The sequence below is a fragment of the Chrysochloris asiatica genome, unplaced genomic scaffold, assembly GCF_000296735.1.
Source record: "Chrysochloris asiatica unplaced genomic scaffold, ChrAsi1.0 scaffold00158, whole genome shotgun sequence".
NCBI lineage: Eukaryota > Metazoa > Chordata > Mammalia > Afrosoricida > Chrysochloridae > Chrysochloris > Chrysochloris asiatica.
Window position 1 is genome coordinate 2,442,248 of NW_006408676.1, and position 27,168 is coordinate 2,469,415.

At 41.4% G+C, this 27,168-nt stretch overlaps 1 protein-coding gene across 2 annotated transcripts in view; it reads left to right on the forward strand.

Annotated features, from left to right (window-relative positions):
* Positions 1–25,478, forward strand: part of NTM (neurotrimin) — a 749,477-nt gene extending 723,999 nt beyond the window's left edge. Inside the window, exons 5-8 of one of the 2 annotated variants that reach the window (XM_006870999.1) lie at positions 1,327–1,447; positions 10,496–10,647; positions 19,744–19,776; positions 25,295–25,402. In XM_006870999.1, the coding sequence (XP_006871061.1) occupies positions 1,327–1,447; positions 10,496–10,647; positions 19,744–19,776; positions 25,295–25,395 (407 nt within the window). In that variant the 3' untranslated portion in view covers positions 25,396–25,402. Of the gene's footprint in view, positions 1–1,326; positions 1,448–10,495; positions 10,648–19,743; positions 19,777–25,294 lie in introns of both variants that reach the window. The other variant, XM_006871000.1, reaches the window with a different exon arrangement.
* The last annotated feature ends 1,690 nt before the right edge of the window (positions 25,479–27,168 follow it).

Below are 27,168 nucleotides of genomic sequence, written 5' to 3' on the forward strand. Positions count from 1 at the left end.
CAAAGGCTCCAGTGTATTAATTTAATATATATACCTGAATATTAATATGAAAGCAATTTGCCATTAACTGCCAGTGGCCTCATTTGTTACACTCGGCCCTAGCGGGCCTCGAACCTCTGATTAGTCTTACACGGTCTGCAACAAAAACCCTATACAGGGTAGCTATGAGTCAGAACCAACTCAGGTACTTAACAACAATGCTTCCATAAAGGATCCCTGTTACAGTACTTAACATTAGACTGCAAACCAAAAGGTTAACAATTAGAACCCACTGGCTTCTCCTTGGGAAAAAAATATTTCCATATGTCAGCTTCTATTACAACTGGAGCCTAAAACCTGTGACGTACTTAAGCAAGGAAATAGGCCATAAAATTAATCTAAAACATAGGGAAATGAAAGTAAAGGAAAGACCTATATAGGAAAATAATCAAAAGCCAGTGATAAATTACAGCACAAAATGCAGACCACAAAGTTTCTGCATGCAGATCCAGAATTTGACTTTGAATTGTTTAAGCGAAATAGAGAAACCTTATCTCCTTAAGATTTATGTCTAAGAGAGAAAACCCAGTTTGTTTCTTAGAAGAAACATGATTTTCCTAGTACGGAGGCCCAAGAGAAGTTTTTCTTCAGGATCGTCACAAATAGACTACTTTGAAAGACAAATACTTTGTACAGTATTCCTGCTATAAATAGATAGGGTTTATTATGCTTATTTTTTATAATGTCCCTCAGTGCAAGCTGCTGGAATGTCAAAGGCAGTTTGGTAAAGACTTCAAATGAATGCAGACCAAGTATGTAGGTCTAGTTTGGTCTGACTTGATTAGGAGATCCATTTTAGAATACCTAGAAAAATTACTGATCTGTATACCCTTCAGGCAATTCTCCCTGATTAGTATTTCTTGCACCTGAGCTTTTGATGGGACTTGAATAGTTCGAGGTTATATACTCTGGCAAGAACCTGGTGTGCAGAAATTAAAGGCTCTGTCAACCCATGGCATGTAGAATTGATGAGTAGGCATCATCTTATGCACATTAAAGAGTTTAAACAGGAAGTATGCCTGAACACCTGGTAATTCCACTTTTGTACAGAGGGCAACATAAACAATGCAGTGGTTAAGAAGACAAAGCTTTTGCTTGGAAACCAATGCAAATACATTTTACAGTGTTGAACATGAATATATCATCTCGCACATTTGTATAGTGAGTGATTCCACAGTGCAAGCAAGCAGAAGTAAGGCAGGGAGTGAAGAACAAAATCAGTGAGGGAGGCTAGCTCTTCATTTCTAAATGCATTTTAAAATGGTATCCGATGTCTTCTCTCTGCAGATCCACCATACATTTCAGAAGCTAAGGGCACAGGTGTCCCTGTGGGGCAAAAGGGAACACTGCAGTGTGAAGCCTCAGCGGTCCCTTCAGCAGAATTCCAGTGGTACAAGGATGACAAAAGGTAAAGTCTTCTTCCCTCCTTTCTCTACCAGGAACAGAAAGGCTTCTCAGGTTACAAATACAGAGACTTGCACATAAATTCCTATAAAGTCCTCTTTTGAATTTCTCCTATTTACAAGAGTATATAGTAAGGGAGTTTATGCAAACAAAATTTGTTCTTAATATTTCAGCTATGTTTCTGGGCTGAATCACTACTCACTAACCAACAAGACTAAAAACAAAAAAAAAAAAAACAAAAAAAAACCAAACTCTCAAAAGAAAGGGGATTTGGAATATTGTAAGGTCTGTGAATGTTTTATAACCTACAAAAATAACCGGTTTTACCTGGAACTATTTCTAACACTTTCTCAAACTTTCCTTAAGGAGTAAGAAGTCCATTGAATCTCTGGTGCAGACACTATCAGCAGCAGTATTAAGAGTCCTGACCTGATTTAGCCCTGCTTTGTGCTCAGGTTGCTCTTTCACAGTAGGAACAAAAAGTAGACTGCTCCCTTCCTGCCCACTGTTGCATTTGTTGTGATTCCCTGAAGATGATCATTTCAGGGAGTTACAGAATGCCATGTCTGCACAGGGCTCTCCAGTTCCCTATAGCCAGACAATATGACCATTGCTATTATTAAAGAGCTCTTTTAAGGTACTAAATGAATGCCCCAGGGCTATCTATTTTCAAACCATTTTCATATTAATATGGGTGTGGTGGGAGGATGCAAAAAAATTTAAAAAGTCCTGAAGTATATGTAGAGTATAAGAGCAAAATGAAGTTAGAGAGGCTGAGAAGCTGAGAAAGAAAAATAGCCAAAAAGGAAATCCATGAAGAACAGAGAGAGATTCAGGACCAGAGTAACCAAACTGTTGCCAACACTGTTCTAAACATCATCAAAGTGTTTTGGTTTATATTCCTCACACCTCCTGCAAGACAGTAAAAGTTCCTCTGATCTGATTCTCTCATTATCCATCTAAGTGACAAGCAGTGTTTTCCATTTTTAAAGATGAACTCTGGTAGCATCTTAATGAGATGTGTCAAATTCATGTAGCCTATTTTACAGAACAAAGAAGCGAGGCAGAAAAAGGAAAAACAAACTGACAAGGAGGTAAGGTGAAATGTAGCCATTTTCTCTCTCTTCTAACAAGTCAGCATCAAAGAGAGAGAACTGATGCTACTCTAGTAAAAAGGGTGTTACCCTACTCAGAAATCTTGCTTAAGCTGTTTGTTTTTTCCCCCCCAATAGTGCAATGATTAAACCCTCAACTGCTAATCAGAATGCTAGTAGTTTGAACCTACCAGCAGCTCCCTGGGAAAACAACTTTGCGATCTGCTGCCACAAAGATTGCTATTGTTGTTACGAGCCTTCGAATTGATTCTGACTCTTAGTGACCATATACAGGGCTTCTGAGAAGCACCTGGTGGCTTTGAGCTGCCAATCTTGCGGGTTGCTATCCAGTGCTTATCCTACAGTACCATACCAGGGGTCTCCCATAAAAATTATAGCCTAAGGAAACTTATGGAGTCCTATGTGGTGCTGTGGGTTAATGTGACTGCAAAGTCAATTTGAACCACAAGGTCGGTGGTTGAAGCTCACCAGCTGTTCCTAGAAAACCCTGTACAGGGTCACTATGGGTCATAACTGACTCAACAGCACTTAACAAGAAAACAACAAAAAACTTTATGGGGTAGTTCTAGTCTGTCATATAGTGTCACTGTGATTGGAATATAGTTGATGGTACACAGCAACAACATATTAAAAGGAAAACTAATTTGTAAAGGACGATAAACATATATGAAAGAGGGGGAGAACTATAGGGTCAGGTCCTAAAACATCACGTGTCCTGGCTAATCATCTGAATCTTATCATTTTGATTGCTTATGAGGGAAATAAACAAGTAAAATGCAGGGAAGAGTTAAATCCTGAAATATATTAAGGAAAGAAAATGTACAGAAATGTGGTTATAGGGCCTCTGGGTAGTACAAAAGATTAAGTGCTTAAGTTTACCCAGAGGAGCCTTGGAAGAAAGGCCTGTTATTGTTGTTGTTGTCAAGTGCTGTCGAGTCGATTCCGACCCATAGCGACCCTGTATAGGGTTTCCAAGGAGCAGTTGGTGAGCTTGAACCACCGACCTTGCAGTTCAAATGGCTTTGCAGTCTGGCACATTAACCCACAATGCCACACCAGGATTCCGTTGTTATTGTTAGGTGCCATCAAGTCAGTTCTGACTCACAGCGACCTTATGCAAAACAGAATGAAACAGTGCACGGTCCTATGCCATCCTCAAAATCATTGTTGAGCTTAAGCCCATTGCTCTTGCCACTGTGCCAGTCCATCTCATGGATGGTCTTCCTCTTTTTCAGTGACCCTCCACTTTACCTAGCATGATGTCCCTTTCCAGGGATTGGTCCATCCTGATAATGTATCCAAAGTACGAGACATGAAGTCTCGACATTCTGTCTTCTAAGGAGCATTCTGGCTGTACTTCTTCCAACACAGATTTGTTTGTTTTTCTAGCAGTCAATGATACTTTTAATATTCTTTTCCAACACTAAGACTCACATACATCAATTCTTCTATGGTTTTCCTTATTCACTGTCCAAATTTCACATATATATGAAGCTATTGAAAATAATGTGTTTTGGGTTAGGTGCACCTTATTCCTCAAACTGACGTCTTTGCTCTTGAACACTTTAAAAAGGTCTTGTGCAGCAGATTTCCCTAATTCCATATGGCATCTGATTTCTTGCCTGCTGTTTCCATGAGTGTTGAAAGTAGATCCAAGAAAAATGAAATCTTTGATAACTTCAATCTTTTCTCCATTTATCATGATGCTATTTATTTATTGGTTGAGTGGTGAGGATTTTTGTTTTCTTTAAGTTGAGGGGAAACCCATACTGAAGGTTGCGGTTCCAGATCTTCATCAGTAAGTATTTTAAGTCCTCTTCACTGTCAGGAAGCAATATTGTATCATGTGCATATTGCAGGTTGTTAATAAGTCTTCCTCCAATCCTGATGCTATGTTCTTCTTCATGTAATTCAGCCCAACTTAGAATTGAATAAGTATGGTGGGAAAATAAAATACACACTGATACACACCTTTCCTAATTCTAAACCATTCAGTGCCCCCTTTGTTCTGTTCGAACAGCTACCTCTTGGTCCAGAATACTCATTCTCCCCAATGTTGTCCATAACATGTCATGATCCACACAGTCAAAAGCATTTGCATAGTCAGTAAAGCACAGGTAAACATCTTTCTATTATAATCTATTTCAGCAAAGATCCATTAGAGACCAGCAATGATATCCCTCGTTCCACATCCTTGTCTGAATCTGGCTTCAACCCTGTCAATGCACAGTTGCAGCTGTCTTTGAATTTTCTTTAGCAAAAATTTACTTGTATGTGATTTTAATGATATTTTCTGATGAAATCCACATTCTGTTTGAAATGGGCACAAATTAGAATCCTTCCAATCAGTTGGCCAGATAGCTGTCTTCCATATTTATTGCCATAATTGAGTTCATGCTTCCAGTGCTGTATCAGTTTGTTGAAAGATTTCAATTTGTATTCCATCAGTTCCTGGAAACTTGTTCTTTGCCAATACCTTGGACTTCTTTCTTCAGCACCATTGGCTGTTGATCATATGCTATTTCTTGAAATGGTTGGATATCAACCATTTCTTTGTGGTTCAGTGACTTTGTATATTCCTTCCATCTTCTTTTGATGACTTCTGTATCATTCAGTATTTTCCCCATAGAATCCTTTGGTGGTGGTGGCTGTGTGCTGTGGAGTCGGTTCTGACACATGGTGACCCTGTACAGGGTTTTTGATTCTGTAAATCTTTACAGGAGCAGAATGCCTCATCTTTCTCCCACAGAACAGCTGGTAGTTTTGAACTGCTGACCTTACCGTTCATAACCCGATTCATAACTACTACACTACCAGAGCTCCTTTGAATCCTTTGGTATTTCAAAGCAGCACTTGAATTTTCTATTCAGTCCTTTCAACCTGAGAAATACTGAGTGTGTTCTTCTTCCATTTTGGTTTTCTAACAGTTTTTTGCACATTTTTTAATGATGCTTGACTTTGTCTTCTTGAACTACCCTCTGAAATTCTCTATTCAGCTCTTTTACCAATTTATGTCTTTCATTTGCTTCTCTATGCTTGGGAGCAAGTTTTGAGAATCACGTCAGACATCCAGTTTGGTCTTTTCCTTCATTCTTGTTTTCTTGATAACAAATTGCTTTTTTCCTGTGTGATGTTCTTGATGTGAACTTCAAGGTCAGTGGTTCAAGCTCACCAACTGCTCCTCAGGAAAACTATACAGGCATCAGAACCAACTCGACGACACTTAACAACAATACAACTCTTCTCGTCTTTGGTCATTAGTGGCTGATCAAATCTGTTCTTGAGATGATTTCTAACTTTAGGTGGCATGTGTTCAAGGTCAAATTTTCATTCTCTTGAATCTGCTTTAATTTTTTTTCAGCTTCTATCTGAACTTGTATATGAGCAATTGAAGGTCTATTCTACAGTCTTCTCCTGGCTTTGTTTTGATTGTTCATAGGGAGCTTTCCCACCATCTCTTCCCACAGATGTAATGAAGTCAATTTGATTTCTGTGTATGCCATCTTGGGAGGCCTATATGAATAACATAAACATAGTCATCTTTTATGTTTAAAGTAGGTATTTGCAATGAACAGACATTGATTTTGCAAAAATTCTATCATGTGACTTCCAAAATGGTTTCTATCATCAAGTCCATACTTTCCATCTACTTATCTTTCCTGTTTGTTTCTAACCTTTGCATTCCAATCACCAGCTGTTATCTGTATGTCCTGATTTCATGTTTGATCAATTTCAGACTGAAGAAGTTGGTAGAATTCTTTATCACTAGCTTTAGTGTATGGTGCATACATTGGAATAATAGTGGTATTCACTGGTCTTCCTTGTAGGTGTATGGACATTATCCTATCACAGACAGCATTATACTTCAAGATAAATCTTGAATTGTTCTTTTTGATCATGAATGCAACAGCATTCCTTTTCAATTTGTCATCCCTGGCATAGCAAACTATACAACCGTCAGATTCAAAATGGCCAATACCTGTCCATTTCAGCTCACTAATGCCTAAGTTATCAATCTTTAAGACTTCCATTTTACTTTTGACTACTTCCAATTTTCTTAGATTCATACTTAGTAAATTGAATGTTCCAATTATTAATGGATGTTTACAGCTGTTTCTCTTCATTTTGAGTTGTGCCCCTTATGAAAATGTATGTCCTGAAAGCTTTACTACATTTGCGTCATCATAACAAACTCTACTTTGAGGAAGCAGCTCTTCCCGGTTTCAGTATTCAATATTACAGTAGTACTGATAGTGTTCCACTGCTATTCATAAGGTTTTCAGTGAGTAAACCTTCAGAAGACTTCCTTTCTCCCTACACTGTTTTAGTCAGGAAGATAAGCTGAAACTTGTCCATGATGGATAACCCTGCAGTTATTTTAAATACTGGTGACATAGCTTCTAGCATTATAACAACACACAAGGAAGCAGAGTACAAAAAACTGACAAACAGGTGGTTGTCTACTTGCAAAAAATCAGTCATTGAGAACCTTATGGAGTGCACTTCTACTCTGATACACGTGAGGCCAGCATGAGTCAGAGTCCACTTGATGAGAACTGGACTGATGGTTGTAGGATGGTCAGCACTGTCTGCCCTGCACGATTACCAGGTGTGGAAGGGGAGACAGCATCAACACTGAGGGTTCCAAAAAGCCCCAAACACAGGCACTTGTATCTGACCTTTTGCTGATTCCGCCTGAGGGTGACTCCTTCTCTCCCCTTTCAGTTGATTTTGCCCAACCCTCCATTTGCTTCTCCTTTACTTATCTATTCCTAATTGTCTCCCTTTGAATGGCATTGTCTTTTCTCCTGGCATCAAACTGAACAAGCACATCTTTGCCTCTAAGGTCCTTATCATTTAGATGACCAGGCATGCCTGTGCCATCTAGGTTGCCAGACATCCCCTGCCAGATAAGTCTCACAGGGCACGTTTTATACTGTTCTACCATGGGGGAGACCAGCTCTAACCCACCTCACACATCCTATGAGATGAACAGACTTCAGAGACAAATCAAAGGTTACCTGTTTGATAAGGACCAAGCAGTTTTCTAAAAAATTGGAATAGAAGTCTTTTAGCTACAATCTAGCTAATTTACTCAACTGCTTGCCACTGCATGTGGTTATCTATCATGGCTAGAAGAAATTGTAATTGTGCACTTATAAGGGCCACACTGCCACAGGGCCATCTTCCGAAGAAGAAACTCCAGGGCCATTAAGGAGCTGCAGCTGGTAGAAGTGTGGGGCTGAGGAAAATGTGTGACCACACTGAGAAAGGAGAGTGAGTCATTCCAGGAGCTGTAAAGTGCTGCAAAATGCTGCTGGCTACCCTATACTGCTTTTAGCTAAAGACATTTCAGAGCTGTCAAACTGGATCCTACTCCCCACTACAGAGCCTAAATCTAATTCACAGCTTGGTTCTGATGTGAAGTCTTTCTCCTTAACCCATGAAGAGCGTCAAGATGGCAAATGGGATCAGTATGCTTGACTAGCTTAGAGAGCTTCCTGGTGGGAGAGATATAGTTCCTTCTCCAAACACTACCCCCTACAGGGTCCATATCCATAACAAGCTGGGCACAGAAAAGTGGTGTCTTGCAACACAGTCAGATGTCTTATTGTGTTTGGACAATGCTCAGCATTGTAATGATGACTGTAGATTGTGGACCAGTTCATTGCTCCTAGTTTATGAGAGAGGGAGGATCTTACATAATAATGAAAATCTCTTCAACCAACCTTTCTGACATTTCTGGAGACAGATGTCCTTTGAGAACCCAATTTAATCCAGAACCCAGCTCTCTCTTCTGATCAAGGTTACTACATGTTAACTGAGTGTTGTTAAGTGCCGTGGAGTTGGTTCTAACGCAGAGGGTTTCTGAGAATGTAAATCTTTTCCGGAGCAGAAAGCCTTATCTTTCTTCCTTGGAACAACTGATGAGCTCTACCCAACTACCTTGCAGTTCTCAGTCCATTGCTTATGCTACAGAATAGGGAAAATCATTTTGTCATCCTATGGTCCCACCACAGAATTGAAGTCTTCAGATCTTGACAAAGCAACTGCCTATCGTGCCTAAAATCTACTGTGTCCCCTGGGCAGGCAGGAATTCCCAATGTTTAACTCCAACTCTTATAGTTTACAAAGCATTTTCTTATCATTGTTCTCCTCGACATCACTTTCTATTTTTTTCCCCTCAAATATTGTCTTTCGGTTTGATTACCAGCCATTTTCTCCAAATCATGTGCCCTCTACATGCTCCTAGGAGCTTTTATGGTGCCATGGACTAGACATTGGATTATGATTACTAACTACAAAGTTGGTCATTCGAACTCAACGAGCTGGTGATTGGGAGAAAGATGAGGCTGACTGCTGCCAAAAAGATTTACAGTCTCAGAAATCCTAAGGAGGCACTCTTTTTCTGGCCTATAGGGTGACTGTGAGCCAGAATCAATATGATGGCAGTAGACTAGCTTTGGTTTTGAGCATGTGCCAACCTTCATCCAGCTTGATATCATATATAGGTTGCTTTCATAGCTCCTGGCAGGTTCTATACAGGCAAGTCAGATTTGTGACCACATGCCTGATATCCTTCATTAAAAGGTGGGTTTTTTTCCTATATAATATTAATCTTTCCTTTAATGTAGAATCAGCTATGGGCAAGGAAGACAGATTGTTTCAGGGAAAGTAAAAGGTTGGCTTTAAAGACTATTATTTGAAATAGGACACTTTAGAGCTTTTAATAAGCAGAGTTGGTCTCATAATTTGCATGTAGACATAACTTATAATAAGAGTTGCTGCTGACAACCTCCAAAAAGTGGAGGCTATGCTTCTTTTTTAGGGTGTGTGGTAACTCTGTAGGATAAGCACTAAACTACAAATCACAAGGTTAGCTAATAGAACCCACCAACCTCTCCATGGGAGAAAGATGAGGCTTTCTGCTTCCACAAAGATTTACAGCCTTGGAAACCCTTTACATGGTAGCTAAGAGTCAGGACCAACTTGATGGCACATAACAACAATAACAATGCTTCTTTTTTTTTTTTTTTTACCAGCTCTTAACACTCATTTCTCCTTCCCCTATTCATCTGCCTAGAGATGGAATCCATGTTTCTTATAGATATATGTATCTATAATTATCTGTGGGATTTCTCTAGTATCCTATCACTAACATCAAACCCTTGTAACATATTGGGTTGCCATAATGGATTGTTGTTCATGGAACCTGTCCGGACTCAATAGAAAAACATTCTTAGGTACCTATAATCCTCAGTGACTGTTCTGCTATGATATTTTAAGAAGATCACCTCTCCCAAGCCCTTCAGGTCCTCTTAATATGAAAATGATCCATGATTCTTTTCTCCTGTTCATGGCCAAAACTAAAATATTATCTGTATAGTACAAGGTCTTAGAGGAAATATTGTTACCCAAGTACTTGAAGAGGATGTTCTTTCAATCCTCTGAGGTTATTTTTCTCTTTGAAGTTTGAGGGATTTTTTTTTTTTTTTCGGTCATAATTGTTATCACCATCATCACCATCTTCATTGTCATCATCATCATCAACATCCAATAAATCCAAGCTATTAAGCACCGACTTTGTTGATAATACTGTTCTGGATGTCCCAGCTAGTACATTGCATTTGTTATGCTAGGAATGACAGGTTTACAAACAAGGGAAAGAGGCTGCACCTGCTTTCATAGAACTTAAATGTCTGTATGGTGAGATACTACATCCTGACAGGACACATTTGTAGACACACACATAAAACAGAGAAACATGTCAGTGTGTGAACTTATTGTATAGTTAAGTAGAAAATACAGTTGTCATAATAATGTCAGAAAGCGGGCAATGTGAAAATCATTAATTCCAGAATCTATCGTATTCCTATGAGAGAATTATAACCAAGTCATTTATTTCTTCTTTTTTGTCTTTCTCTTGTGTGCCTCAGGCTGGCTGAAGGAAAGAAGGGGGTCAAAGTGGAAAATAGACCATTCCTCTCAAAACTCATCTTCTACAACGTCTCTGAGCATGACTACGGGAACTATACTTGTGTGGCCTCCAATAAGTTGGGCTATACTAATGCCAGCATCACACTATTTGGTGAGACTGAGCCCTGAGCTGGGTAATGAAAGGACATGGACGTGAAGAAGGGAAGGGAACATGAAGAAAGGGGAGAGGGGATTTGGGGACAGAGGATTCAAAAGGGCAACTTTCTGAGAATAAAAGTTAATTAGGCAGTAATAATTGAGTGAGAAGGAGAATAGGACAGAGAATGGTAGTACATGTATAAAAGCAGACACTGGGCATGCCAAAAGAGAAATTTTCTGCACAAGTATGTTTCATTTTATGGGGAAATCCTAAAATAGGAAAAATACCTGGTGTGCTGAGATTATAATTATAATTATTATTTTATCTAGTTCTAGCTCCTAAACTAACTATGGGATCCTGGTGTGGCACTGTGGGTTAATGTGCTGGACTGCAAGGTTGGTTTGAACCACAAGGTCAATGGTTCAAGCTCACCAGCCGCTCCTTGGAAACCCTATACAGGGTCGCTATGAGTCAGAACTAACTCGACAACACTTAACAACAACAGCATAATGGTAAAGAGTGGAATATTTTCGATTTCAATATTTTGTTCCCTGGACCACTGTAGAATGTATCCTTTTCTAACCATTGAGACATAGGAAAAACTCTGAATTGTATTTAGAAAAGTGATTCATGGGCCTTGGGATTCAGAATAAGATTAGCTTCAAAAGAAGAGGAATAGAGCAGTGGGGTTTCCTGAGGTCTCTTTGTATCAAAGGACATGGTCTGGCTAGATTAAGTTACATGTCCACCTAAGTCACCATCCTGGCAGATCCACCTATCCATTTCACATTACACAAACATTTACTGAGGGACTAATATGAGCTAGACAAATTTCTGAGCCTTCACTACACATCTTGCTATTGTATTAATAGTTGAAGCAGCTAACCGTAACCACCTTCTAGATAACCTTAGTACCCACTGTGTCATCAGGGACAGCCTATGGGGATCTGGTGCTGAGGCAGAGGGAGAAAAGGGGCCCCAGAAATCAGGATTAAGCCTAAGGCACTTATTGACCAAAGTCTTGAGGAATGTTGAGGACTGTGCCCCTCCATGCTTGAATAATTGTAAAGATGTGTAGGACATGCTCAGGATGATTAACTGAGCAACCACATCCTGGAACATGCCATTAAGAACATTTTTATGGGACATGCCACCCACAAAAATTCCATTAGGGAAGACCACCCATAAATTCTTTATTTCCTTGTATGATGTCTTACAGACCGAACTGGTCTACCCAGTACCCTAGGCATAACTTTAAAGGACTACCTTCTACTGGGGCAGAGGAGTATACCAACCCCTCAGAATAATTTGAACCAGGTGGGTCCCCAAGAACCACACCTGCTCCAAATTGCAGACTAAATTTTATATCCTCCTGGTGTGGTGCTGTAGGGTAAGCACAGGACTGTTAACCATCAAGACCAGAGGTTCAAATCTATCAGCTGCTCCCCAGAAACCATATACAGGGAGCGTTGCTATGGTTTGGAACTGACTCGACTACACACAACAACACTACCTGTGACCTTTGCGACTGACTCTATCTTGAAGACATGTACACATGCACTCAGTTAGCATAGTCCCTCTGAAATGGGCCCATTTCCAGAAATAAGCACCTGCCTCTATAAATAAACATGATGTCTTTCCCCATCTAAACCCCTTTTAAACCTCAACAAACCAGTTGTTCAGAGAGTCAGGTGTTAAGCATTGCATTAAGCCCTTCTGGTCTCAGCTTGTTAGCCTCTTCCCTAAAATAAATCCTTGCTTGGTGGAAATTTTGACTCACCTGGCTATTCTTAATCAGCAAACACAACAGCCTTCTCTTTCAGAGCAGAGGTTCTATCAGCCCTCCTGGGAACAGTGGTGTTCTCATTCTGTTGTTGTTAGGTGTTGTCCAGTCAATTCCAACTCTTAGCAACTCTATGCATAACAGAAGGAAACACTGCTCATTCCTGTATTAACCACACAATTTTTGTTACGTTAGAGTCCATTGCTGCTGACACTATGTCAATTCATCTTGTTGTGGGCCTGCCTCTTTTTTACTTTACCTTCTCCAGGCATTGTTTCCCCTTGATAACATATCTGAAGATGAGAGTTCTCATCCCTGGGTAGGAACAAATCCTCACATAAGTCACAGGGTTCATTTTTGTCACCTTTGAGGCAAGTCCCTCCACATCCAGCCAAGATCCGTGATCTCAGAATTGTTCAAATCAACTCCCTTAGCCCCTTGTTAGGGGGTTGATATGATGCTGTATGGCAAGCACTATACTACTAACCTAACTGCAAGGGCAAGCTACAGCAGTTCAAATCCACCAACCACTCCTTAGAAACCCTACACAAGGTCATAATAATTTGGAAATGACTTAAGGGCACTTAACAACAACAATAACAACAGGCCTCCTTATTAAACAAGCATTCTTGTATGTGAATGTAGGGTCCAGGTGAGGAATTTAGCCTAGAATGCAAATTCCTCTTATACTGAGTATGAGTCAATCACCCCATAACTTCCCATTATTCCCACTCAATGTCACAAACTCACCACAGACATCACAGTGCACTCAGCTTGCTCTGAGTTAACAGCCTGGGCCACTCCATTCTTTTGTCCCTGCTTCCAGTCATACTCCAAGCCTGTGCCCAACACATAAAGTGAAGCTCAGCTTCAGCTAGAGGCCGAAGTCAGAATGGGCAGAGATGTGAGGGGAGTGATTGATCTGTCTGACACCTCTCACACAGAGATAGTCATAATTGCCCCTCACATTTGTCAGCATTTTTTGACTTTTTGGCAGGTGTCTGCATGTTCAGAAGGTTCAGATTAGCAAGGAGTGACCCCTCCTCTTAGTCCCTGCACAGCTATGGCTCTACTCCTACCCTACCAAAGTCTTGCTGTCCCCACTAGCCGTCCTCCATTTCTGTAAGCATAGTCCTCCTCCCTCCTGTGGTCTCATCTGTCTTCTGATGTGATTGCATGAAATAATTTTGCAATTGGCTTTATCACTGCTAATTCCCTGGCCCGTTCCCCTTAATCCATCTCAAAAGGAGAATAGGGAGAAGCAGAAAACTTTTTATTTTATTATTATTTTTTTAAGTAAATTAGCTGGCATTTATGACAAGGAAACTGTGAGGCATGTATCATAAGCCTGCCCTTTTCATTAAACCTTTGTGTGGGAATTATAACCTCTGCTTTCTCCTAGCCCCACTGGTCTGCTGGTCTTCACACAAGGGCATCATGTGTGATATCTCAACCCATCCTGTTTTCAGGACTCAGTGATGGCATGTCTTCAATACATTTAGGAAAGATTGGGTTAAGCAAAAATTTTGAAAGGTATACGTGGGAATTTAACACAGAAATTCTTGGCACCTTCACCCTGCTAAATCTCAAGATGGAGGTCAAGTTTACATTTCAAGTTTATTTTCCTCAGAAACTATTTCTTCATCTTACTTGAAAAACCCTTTCTGAGGAGCTTCTCACAGAGATGCTGCTTTGGTGTTGGAGTTCCATGGGACTAGGGAAACTGCACTAATGCAGGGGGTGGGTGTTTTCACTCCATCTGCACCAGCCCAGAGTACCGAGACACTATAGAGACTCTCCTAGTCATTATTGTGGCTCACCATTGATGACACCCTATTACAAATATGAATCAGCCAAGAAATTTTCAGCACACTTTTCCTTTATCAGAATACCCCTCAGTGCAGAGTAATCAACTTGATTTGGGTAGGAAGATAAGCACAATTTATTTGATGAGAATGCATGAACTTAGTGATGAGTTCTTTCTCTTGAATGAGGCCAGCTAGATTATAGTCATTTTATCAATGATTTGTCCACAAACTGCACATGTGACCTGGACACGGGAGTGAAATAATGATAAGTGCTGAGAGACTTGTGTCAAATGGAGAGGGACAGTAGGGTCTTTCCTATTCTAAACCAGTGAGAGTTCTGAGCACTTGTCCTCTAAGCTTGCAGAGATCACATTCCTGAGTCACAGTGGTTCTGGGAAACTTGCCCTGCCATGGTGCCATGGGAACAGAAGGTTCTTGAATGTGCCGTAGCACAGTGAAACACAGGCTGGGGTGTTGGACTTAAGGTGCTGGACTTTCATTCCTAAATCCATGCCCAGTTCAGCACAAACCAAAGGTATGTTCATCTGCACTGGGCAGTGTACAGGGTACCCAAATATTGCACCCAAGAACAGAAATGTAAAGCATTTCCGTTTCTCAGGCATACTTTGTCATCTGACTTCATCTTCTTTTATTTATCAATTCCTTCAGAATATTTATAAAAGACAGAAAACAAACTACGCATGACACATACGTAGGTACTTATACAACATACATGTTTGCTTTAATTTTTCTCTCCAGTATGTCCTTCACCTAACTAAATAAACCTACAAATTCAACTTTGTCCCAAGGTCAGTATCCCTTTGCTTTCTGGTTTTTTTCTCACCTCCTTGATCCCAGAACCCCAGTGGCCTCTTTTATTTTCCTGCTGTGCATTACCTGAGGGGAGTAGGAATGGAAGGAGATTGGAAATTGAAGAAAGGCCGAAGGAGGGTGTTTTTCTCTAATTATCTCTTATCCACACAAGGCAGGCTGGAGGAGAAAAGAAAAGAAAGCATCCCTAAAGTCTCAGTTCAGAGATCAAAGTGAAGATGAAAGGTTCTATGTATGAGCCCGAACCTTGAGGAACTGAGCATTTTATCTGACAAGAGTCCCATTGAGAACCCTTCAACAATAAACTCCAGCCATGATGATGATGATTCTAATAGTCCATAAATGCATCAACTTACAATTATTTCCTCCCAGGGAAGGAAGGAGAGCGAGTATATGCTGTATAGCTGTATGAAAGTGGGGTGTCACAGAGCTCTGGTCTAGATCCTGTCACTTAGTAGCTCTGTGTCCATGCAAGTTACTCAAACTTATTTAGACCCAATATTCTCCCCTGCAAATTGGAATTGATATTTCTTGCCTTATCTACTTTACAAAGATCTTAGACCTTCCCTGAGAATGCATAATTTAAAGGTTTTGAAACTGTTAGGTGCATTTTGAATCACTAGAGTCCAAGCTCCAGATCATACTAATAAACATAGGACTTCCCTCAGTATGACATGGTAGGGATTTCTTACCTCATTTCTCAGTCCTCTTCACCAAGTCCCCTTTATCCTTTTCTACTTAAAGCCCTTCCCCGTGTCTAACTCCTACAGATCTTGCCTCTCTTTGAACAGCCCTTCCAGATTTTCTCAGGATCCACTACCCTCGCATGAATGACTCATTAAGACTATGACCCTTCGCTATCACTAAGTAGTCAGCCTAAACAAGGCAGGCCAAGTGATAGATGAAATTGTGTACTGTCCAAATACCATTTGCTATCATAAGAACAGTGCTTATGAGAGCAAGAGTGAAGCGGAAAGCAAGCTGTGAAGAAAATGAGAGGTGATGGCATTACCTACCTACCACAACCTTAGCCTTCCCCATCGTACTACACCCAGCACCCAACCTGCTGCTCCTTTATGCTTTGACTATGTATACACTTGTCAGAGAATGACATGAGATGTGGAGGGTGGGAGAGGAAATAAATTGCATGGGAAATTGTTTGGCAGATGAAGAAAAATACTATTATCATGAAAAGAGTCAGAGCTGCATTATTCACCTTAGTGATAAGCCAGGAGCCAAAAAATGCAACACAGCAATGGAAAGAGAGAGCTGAACGAGTGAAGTCAATGGAAGCCTTCAGATTCAACTTGTGATTCAACTTATGTTTATTGAACCTCTGTGTTAGGCATATTCAAAGATCTAAAAGAGAGAGCATTAGGAACTAACTCACATAAACGGTGAAAGAGAGTGTGAGAGACAGAAGCTGGGGCACATGATGCTACAAGATGTGCTTTCAGAATTTACTCAGCTAACCCTGCACTTAGGTTTTCATTCTCAGAGCAAATTGGAGCTTTTAAAACTCTGGCAGCAGTTTCCAATATGGTAGTATTTAACTGAAAGTATTCTAAGATGATCCAGAGATCATGAGCCTATACAAAAGGATCAACAACAACAACAAAAGAAGAAAAATCACTTTGCTGGCTCTCAGAGCGTGGGACTAGGGCAGGAGATGTTATTAATTAGGTTGGCATCACCAGTCCCTTCTCTTATGGCCCACTCCCCTCTACTTGGAGGGGGAGGAATTTGGGTGGCATGATCTTGATACTACATTTCTATTCTGAGTTTCTGGATATGCCCAAACCTGACCGTGGCAACTTTCCCAATGGAGCAATGTGAATGGATGGGTCAGGCTGGGAAGTGTAGGTTTTAGATACCTGGAAACTTCAGAGAGACTTGGATTAGTGTGGCCTTCAGTGTAGCTGCCAGACACATCTTTGTACAACTTTGAATGTTTTAGGGAAAACAGATGTTGCACTTGGAGTTATTTACCTCATTCAGCTGTGCTGATTTTCTTTGTTGTCTTCCTTTGCTAGTGTAGAATGGAATACACTCAAGAAAGAGTGCAATTAAACCAAAAAATACATTTGTCATTGAGTCCATTCCAAACTACAGCAACCCTGTGTATGCCAAACTATACTCCATAGGGTTCTCAGTGGCTGGATTTTGTGTGTGTGTGTGTGTGTGTGTGTGTGTGTGTGTGTGTTTTCAGAAATAGATCACCAGAGCTTCCTTCCAAAGCCCCTCTGGGTATGTTCAAATATCCAACATTTAGTTATTAATCCATTGCTTAACCATTTGGGTTACCAGGGAATGGCATTGAGAACTAGTATTTCCTTGGGGAATAGCCGCAAGTCATGTTCATCTGATCTCCATCACACTGAGTAAGATTTATATTAATGCAGAATTTTCACTCTCAGGAACCACTTGGATTTAAGAAAAAATGAAAGTTATTTTGCTGCCCAGTATCTGCGTGGACTAGAAGAATTCTGATAAGAGAAATTTGTTCCTGCTCAGCATTTTCTTCCACCCTTGAAGTATTTCTCTGTTCTCCTTTTGCAAACATAACCGATTGCCTATCACCCTCTCCTAGTAATATGTGGCAGTGCAGGACCTCTGTTGTGATAAATAAGGCTAAGGCCTGTAACCACCACCCCGTCATGGAACTTCTGCAGTGGCAAGTGTGCCAGGGCCTGTACTGCAAGCTCAGCAGCTCGGTGGCTGCTCACTCCCACCCGGTAGCTCTGTATATTTTATCTCTGAAGCATTAAGTTGGATTTGATGTTATCAGTGGGCTAGGAAAGGCTGGCTGATTATTGTCTGTGAACTTCAGAGTGACCATCAACCAATTTATTAAAGGAAAGGAGACTAAAGTAAATTCTATATATCAGGAGGACAAGGGCATTGGCAAGAGATGATCTGCCCTTCCTCACAGTGGATTCCACAAGTACCATCGAGACATTTCCAACTCCGGGGGACCCTAAAAGGCAAAGTAGAACTGCTGCTTCAGGGTTTCCAAGACTCAATTTTTACTGGAGCACATAGCCTCATCTTTCTCCTGAGGAGCAGCTGGTGGGTTTGAATCCCTGACAGTATGCTTAGCAGCCCAGTGTTGAATCCACTGGACCACCAAGGGTCTTTCCACAGAGGGTGGTGGTGGTTGTTGCTAAGTGCTGTAGAGTCACTTCCAACTTTTTGGTGGATTTGAACTCCCTACCCTGTGGTTAGCAGTCTAGTGCTTATCATACAGTACCACACCAGGACTCCTCCACAGAGGATTAGAGATGATTAATTAGCATTTCTGTGGCACATACCCCTCCCAGAAGTTTTGTATGTCCTAACATGAAAACGATTTTGAATCTTTTCCTCCCCAGTGCAGTCTCGTGCTTATCCAGGGACTTGGAATTAGCTGTAAGTATTGGCTTTGGTGGCAAGGAGACAGATTGATTTTAGCAGTGGTACCTGGACAAGGCCTATCATGAAACAAACTGCTCCTTAGCTTCTGTACTGGTTTCCAGGCTGCAACAGACACTCCAAGCAACTCTGCTTACTAAACACTCAACATGCAAACCACATGTTGCTGTCACTGCTAGCTTTCTCTGCCATCCTGGCTTTGCATCAGACCTCTGAATCAGAAACAGTTTCATCGTGGGTCACCCTTGAAAGCATAATTTCTCCAGGATGGTTTCTCAGGCTGCTAACATGAACTTAAATCTAAAAGGATCTATCTCAGGTGCTTTTAAATTTTCAATTGAGAGTTGAATACATTCATCTGACTTTAAGCATATGTTTACGTAAGGACCTTTATAGAGAAAACAGAGACTTCCAACGTATTACTAGAATACAAGAGGTTTTGCTGCTGTTTTCTATTGTGGGTCCAGGGTAAAAGCAAATCCTGGCAAAAGAAGGAAGTAAAGGGTTATAGATCTTCACAATACAGGTCAGAAAGGACATATGTTCTCCCCAGAAAGGTGGATTGATTCTGATAACCTGAAGTTGGTGAAGGAAATGGGGGTCTTTCCTCTTTAGTTACTGGACAAGAGCTAGCATTCCACTATCAACACGACAGTAAAGGGACCAGCAATGCAATTCTGATGACAGATTTGGGTCTCGTTACTTCTAGTTGCTTAGTTCTAAGAGAAAAATTATACTGGGTCAGTTTGGAACAGTTGGAGTATCAAGACAATTCAGGTATCTAAGATTTAGGCTCCTAGGCATCGTTTTAAAAACATACATCTAAATGGCAGGCACATGTTTATATGTGAAATATAACATGAGCACCTAAATTCAAGTTTCTGTATATACTCCACTTTACCATACAAATTAGTACTTTAAGCCTGCATGTTTTCTGTAAATAGTCTGAAAGCTGTTCTACAAAGAAACTATGGCATGAGGGTCTCAAACTCCAAAGGTGTACCTCTGACCCCCTTACTCAGCAAGGCAAATGAGTTGGCTCTGTTTGGGCCAACAGTCCATCTGAACCATCATTCCTATTCTCTCACCAGCCCTCAGGGTGACAGCTGCTCAGATTAAGGTCAGCATACTCAGGCAAGAACAGGGCAAAGCCCAGAAGGGATGGGGAAGGCCCTAGCCAGAACCACCATCTCTTTCTTCTTCTCCATCCAAGTACAAAGTGTGTGCCTCGATTGCTGTCTACTTTAACAGTGGCTTGTTTGTCATTTCTTTTAGAAGTGAAAACTACAGCCCTGCCCCCTTGGAAAGGTCGGTATATTTCTGCTCAGGTCCTGTTGCCTTGGTGGGATTGGGTCCACAATCTTTTCTCCTTCCTGCAAAACATCTTCTTCTCTAAGCTAACCCCAGGAAGCAGCCCAGTAGGAACTCTCTCTGACCTTGAACCATCTTTTGTATCAATTTAGATTACTCTGCCCCCATGGACCCCCTTCTCCCCTGGGTAGCTTCCACCTGCAGATGTCTAACTTAGCTTGCTGGCTGCACTAATGAGCACCTGTTGGTGCCCAGAATAGCTCGTTCCTGGTCTCCTTTGCACAGACCTGCTTTCTCTTGCACTCATATGCTCTAATGCAATGATCTGAGATTTAGGCCTTGCATGTTGTCCTTTGCTTATCCTAGTCTCTCGTTCTCTTTCTACAGCTTGGAGCTACAAGGGAAGTGATGGGACGGTGGGAAAGTGGAAGGAAGGGGAGGTTCTTTGTTGAGTCACTTTGCTACAAATAAAATGTCTTATTTGAGGCTCTCATTTCTACCAGATGTTTCCTATGGGTAACTGACACTCTTCATGTTTCTCAGGGACACTGACTATCATGTTAATTAGTCTCCATGGCATCCACATCTCCCTAATGAGAGAGGTGATGAAGGTATGGGATACTTATGCAGAGTCAGAGAAGCATGCAGGGCTCATCCCTATGGTCACTGCCCAGGCAGATGGCTGAGCTGTCTTTCTGACCGGCAAAGGTCTTTGAAGATCCTGCTCACAGAATGACTGGGATCTTAACCTTTTGGATAAAGATGATCACCTGGCAGCGTCTTCTGGGTGCTGGAAAGGGCAGGATGGCCGTATTGGGTAGGTTAGATGAACATCCTGTTCCCTGCATCAAACAGTGTCCAGGTCAAACAGTCCCATGTCACCTTCTCGGTGTTCTGTTCATTCTTTGAAAATACAATGAGAAGGCTCTGAGTGAGAAGACCAACAGACTCTCTTAAGAGTCACTTAAGCTACCTGAATTTACATTTCTACATATTAAAAAGGGGCTAATAATCCTCATCTGCTAGATGGGGCCATCAAGGGCATTATTACCTTCCAACTGCAAGGCATGTATCCCCTTCTCTTTCAGCACTATATTTGAAACCCTAGTGTATATGATTTTAAAAAATCAAATGGTTTATGTTGATTTTCCCCAACTACAAAGATTCTCAGTGAATTTTATTGGAAAAAGAATTTTATTGGAAAAAAGAGGGCAAAGGTGTTTCGAAGAGAAGGGTAAAGCAGAAGGCAAAGTAGGAAAAAATTTTTTTTTGCTTTGGTTTGGTTTAATTTGATTTTTGCTTTTTCTCCCAGTATCAGTCTAAAAGAAAGAAAAACACAGATAGAAAGGCAATATGGGCATGCCAGCCTAGGTCACAATATTCTGACTCCTTCCTTTTTCCTTTCAAGAATCATTTAGTGAATATCTGTCATAGACTCTATTCGATGCAGACCTGTCATTAAGGAGCTTCCAGAGGAAAGGAAGAATTGCGTACATTAGAAAGACAGAGCATTATATTATGGCATGGGGCATAGTTTAGTGAGCGGATGTGTGTGGCACTATGAGAAGCAACCTGAGAGAGTCCAGGAGGCCTGCCTGGAGAAGGAGTCCTTGATGCTGAGCAGTCTGGAACATGGAATGGAGTGACTTGGGTGAACAATGATTCAAGGAGAGGGACAAGGATGGAAAGAGAATATGGCTAGAGAGCGCATATGTGAGTGTGTGCTTATGTACATTTGTATGAATAAATATGTGCATATGTGTATGTGCACGTAAAGGTGTGTGTCTGTGTATGTATGTGAATATGCGCTTATGTATATGCATGTGTGGGTGTAACTACACATATATTTATCTACATGTGGGTGTGTGTATGTTTGTGAATGTGTTCGTATTGTATGCATATGTATCTGCATAGGTGGGTGTGTTATATGAGAACATGGGACAAGGAGAAACTACAAGTGACAAATGCAGAGTCTATAGGGGCCAGCAGATCATGAAATATGGTGAATGTTCCATTAGGAAGCTGGGAGTTTCTATACAAGCTGGAGGACTCAAATTATAACTGAGTCTTAGAAACATTGCCCTGGGGTTAGCAAAAGGCATAAATTTGAGTATTCAAGGACTAATTTGGAAACTTGAAAGAAAATAGAAAGCTGTGCTACTGCTGGTTACTTTCTCTCAGAGACAGTGTGAAGACCAATGGCTCTGTCCTGTTCTTCCAGGGCAGCCCACTGGGTGTGTTGAAGAGAAGGGTACAGTTAGGGGAAGGCCAGGTGACATGAGGTGGGTAGAGAAGGGCAGGCGGGATGTGTCCTTGTGCAGGAAGTAGCAGCCCTGCTTGTGTGTCAGCAAGTGGTGTGGGAGCCGAAAGAAGCCCTGGGAGCTTTCCCAGGATAACAGTACAAGAAAGATGTGGCTCCGATGGGCAGACACTCGTGACCTTTTCGTACCTTCTATAGGAATAGTTTCCTCACAGATCAGGTCAGGACCTCCCTGCAGGCTCTCTGTGATGCTCTATAGTGTGAGCAGAGAGGAGGAGGCAGAACCACAAAGGAGCTGGGAGGGACTGGTCTTGAGACAGAACACTGGGCCCAGAGGGAGCATCTGGCAGAAGCCCCAGGCCATGGAGTACATGCACTGAGCCATGTTCCGCTCACAGCTACTACTGTGCCATAGAGTCCTTGGCACAAAACAAGATTTTCAGACTTTTTCTACACAAGGACCGTGCTGGTTCCCTGCTGGGTTGTTCACCTGGCTTGTGGTAGTCTTCTCCCTGAAAACACCCACTGACTGGCCAGTCTTGAGAGGAGGGGACATGAAGGAGGAAAGGGCTCTAAATGCTTGAAAGAGTCATATGTCATGTCTGTTTCAGCACAGTGATCTTCTTTGTTATGGGATGGGTTGGAGGTAACACTGGATTGAATGGAGAGGTGGATTTTATAGTTGATTTTGAAGCTGCGTGTTTGAATGTTTAGAAGAGAAAAACAGAAGAAAGAATGAAGGAGCCATGTGATTTGCTAATAGACGTGTGTCCTGCTGGATACCCAGGGGACAAGATATGCAAGGCACATTGGACTCTGTGTCTCATGGGTTTGTGGGAAGGTGGACCACAACCACTAGATGAAACAGGGACCCCACAGAGGCCTGCTAGTTCCCATGGACTCAGAAATAGCCCTTAAGTCTCAGTGGCCTCAGCCTTGAGCACTGGCAAGCATCTCATGTGAAGGAAATTGTGTGGCCTACGAGGGTACATGTGCTATCCTTAAATGTTTCAAGTGGCTTTTCTCCTGTGAGTCAAAAGAACATTGTGTAAATTACAGAGTGACAAGATATAAATATAGAATTAATGGTATTGTGTATAGAGAAACATAAAACTTATTCCCATCAAGTTAGATTTTAGACAAATCTCTCTAAAATTGAATGTATGTCTCATAGGACTTTTTAAGGGACCCTTTTTGTCACTTGCGTCTCACCATGGATTGATGAAATATCTGTGGCAGATGTCTTCAGATTTGCATTATCCATCAGTTCCGCTTCCTGCAGGGCAGTAAGCAGAATGCACAACCAAGTTCTGTCCTTTGAGATACCATGAACCAGACAGCAGAGAAACATCAAAGTTGCAACATGCATTTCAAACTCTTGATAATTTAGCCACTTCTCCAGAATCAGAGATTTGTCCCTAAATGCTAAGACATAAAGTTCTATGAATAATGCCTCTAGGCCAGGAGTTCCAGGGTCTGATGGAATCAAGAAGCCTGGTTTGACTGATCTACTTTAGCCAGACATATCTTTAATGCTGAGCTTCTAAGTCAGATGAGCAGATTCTGGCTTTGTTTCTTCATCCTCCTTTGAGGAGATGGACCAAATGTGTGCCTAGCTTTAAATGGTTGTGGTGGTGTTTGTGTGCCATTGAGTTAGTTCTGACTCATAATTACCATGTATAGGGTTTCTGAGGCTGAAAAACTGTATGGGAGCAGAAAGCCCCATCTTTCTCACGTGGAGTAGCTGGTAGATTCAAACTGCTGACCGTGTGGTTAGCAGCCCAACTCCTAACCCACTACACTATCAGGGCTCCATTAACCATAAAAACCTTCATTAAAGTTAATGCTACAGCGCATGCCAAGCCAGACTCAATCTGAGAAGAAGCCCTCACTCATTAGGAATCTAAATTAATGCTACAGCGCATGCCAAGCCAGACTCAATCTGAGAAGAAGCCCTCACTCATTAGGAATCTAAATTATCCAAGATTCCAAACTTGTGTGTGTTTCTCATGAACCACAACTCCATTTGTTTTAGGGGGTTTTAAGCACAAGGATCAAGGTAGCCATAAAACTTACGTTTCAAAACAATAGGGAATCCTTAGGGGATGTTATGTGTGGCACTGTAGGATAAGCACTGGATTGCTAATCATAAGGTTGGCAGTTCAAATCCACCAGCTGCTCTTAGGAAATCCTATACAATTTGAGTAGGAAGCAATTTGATGGCACTTAAGGAGCTCTGGTAGTGTAGTGGTTATGAGTCGGGCTGCCAACCTCAAGGTCAGCAGTTTGAAACTACCAGCAGTTTTACAGGAGACAGATGAGGTGTTCTGCTCCCTTAAAGATTTACAGCCTCAGAAATACTGTGCAGGGTCAGTATGAGTCAGAACCAACTCCATTGTACGTAACAACAACGACATAGTTCTTTTGCCTCCTGTAGTTGGATCCATTGCAGAGTATTTGTCTGCAGGCCAGATTGGTGCGTGCCTCCTAGGGAAATGTATGAAGCATTTCCACCCACAGACACACACCATGGCAGATTCTACATCCTATTATCTATATAAATTTCCAGTTCCTTACACATGCACATCAAATGGCCATCTGCTCATTTACCTGATTCCATCTCTACTCCATGTGGGCTGATGTTGACCTTTCAGGCATGAAAGATAGGTCTGCTGTTACCTCATGTAAATGAAAAAGATGCCGGGCGTTCCAGTTGGAATTGCAGTACCCTTCTCTGAGATACAGTGACTGCAGGCCTGATGCAGCAGCAGACAGCCAGATTGCTTTGTCCAACATGCTGGGCAGCTGGAGGGTGTGCAAATATTTATGGTGGTCAGTGCTCCAAACTGGTTGGGTGATGGTGCAAGCAATTCAGTGTGGTTAATTCATTAAAATGTTACGTAGTATATTCATTTACATGCCACCTTCTTAAATTTGACTCTGACCTATGGTCTTAGCAAGTTAAGACACAGTAAAAGAGTAGTGACCACCAGACACCTTAATTTGAATCTTGGGATCTCATGGTTCCAGGGAAGACTGATCATTCTATAGAGTAAATCCATGTGGCTGCAGCTAGGGGAGTGCATATATAATGCAGCCCCAGATGTATAGGGAGCTGAACCTCCCTCCAAATGCTTCCAGTTAGAGGGATGCCCCATCAGAGTCCAGGTTTGATGGCCACATGTAAGGAGATGAGGTGGGGTTCTCTTCCATGCTCTTGCCAGGTGACTCACCACAGGTGTGTTCTCTCCACAGGCCCAGGCGCAGTCAGTGAGGTAAACAACGGCACGTCAAGGAGGGCTGGCTGCATCTGGCTGTTACCTCTTCTGATTTTGCACTTAGTCCTAAAATTTTGATGTGAGTGTCATTTCCTCAACTCGGGAAGAGCTGCTGCCACTGCAACCACCAACAGAGCAACACCGTCAACACTGACAGCAACAAGAGCATCCCCGTTTTAAAATAAGATGTAATCTAATGAAATTCAGAGAAACAAAGCTTAATGGGACACAAATATGAGGGAGGGAACAAAGAATACTTTGGGAAACAAAGTTAAAAAGGAAATTGAAAATTGCCTTGAAGATATTTAGGTACCACTGAGTTTTCTTTCTTTCCCTACATGGGAAGAATGCACACCCAGGTTTGGACCCACCCGCAAGCTACAGTTTGTGACCTCTTTGAGGCCAGAGTGGGTAAGGGCTCCATCGCTATGCCCACTCAAGTGCCCCACCATGGAAAATTCTGGAGCCGGCCATCCCAAATTCAACCAATCAAAAGAGATGAACAGATCACACGTGCAGGCGCAGATGTACCACAGGAGGCCCTTTTATGGACTGTGCCACCATTGTGTATGTTACAAAATGTAAAAATTTAAAAACACAAAGAAATGGAAACAAAACAAGACAGCCCGACAGCAACAACCATCCCACAAACAGCTATTATAAAAGATATTGTTAAACTTTTTAATTCTCATTTTACTACATGGATATCATGGATAATAAGGGATTCTGATTCATTATTAATTTTATTAATTATATTTCCTGATATGAGTCTAGAACTTAGTGCAAAAACAAGACAAAACTTAAAAAAAAAAAAGGAAAGGGGTGAAAAGAAGTATGTGTGTTAAACATTAAACATGAATAGTCTACTTCTTATCTAGGTTTACAATTGGTGGACCACAACACCGGGCATTAACCCCCCGGGGGGATTGGGCATAGCCACCAAAAGATACATATGATTTAACCAACGTCTCCACCAGCGCTACAGATTTCTCCTTACTCTGGTATTTAATGCAGACAATACTATGCTATCTACATACTGTTTAGAAATGGAAAGAGTGAGCCACACTGTATCTTGAGTTTGTCGGCTATGCTTCATTTGATGACATATATTATACAGTATATATATGCATATATTTTTTTTGTTAGAATTCTAGCCATTTTATTTCTCAGCAGGGTCCTTCCTCAGACATTACTGCATGCTGTATATGGCGTTAGCTGTGTGTTGGTCTTTTAAAAGATGATAGAGTTTACTGGTAATTGTGTAATCAGCTCCTGCCTTTTTATTTTCTTGGGTTATTTACATGTCAGAGACACTTATAAAAAGTGAAAAAAGAAAAAAAAAAAAAAAGAAAACTAATACAAGGCGCAGCATCTCTTTCCAGGTGTGGCTCTAGGAGGTGAAGGCCACCAGATGTGGCCACACCTCCATCCCTCCATCATGCCTTGAGGCATTAACAAGCAGTAAGCAACTGAAAAACTAAATCATCAGTAACTACTTGCTTTAGCCCATTATGGGAATCTCTGATGCCTTTGTGACCACTGGAGAATTTAATCCTCTTGGTTTATTTTATTTAATTTTCCACCTTTGTGTGCGTGTGTATGAAAGAAAAGAACATGCAATTTTTAGGTAACTGTTTCTTCTTCCCCAGAAGTCTGGGAAACAGACAGGCTCCTGGATGTGATGAGGGAAAGTGGAATTGGGGGAGATGGGAGGGAGGGATTGTCTCTGACTTGACATTAAAAAGTGTTCCTTGTCCCTCTTCACCTTGGTGTGGTAACTCATTCTCAAACGGAGGTTAGATATGACGAGAGGATAGCCTACTTAGGTTGGTTTTGAGAACCAGGAAAGGG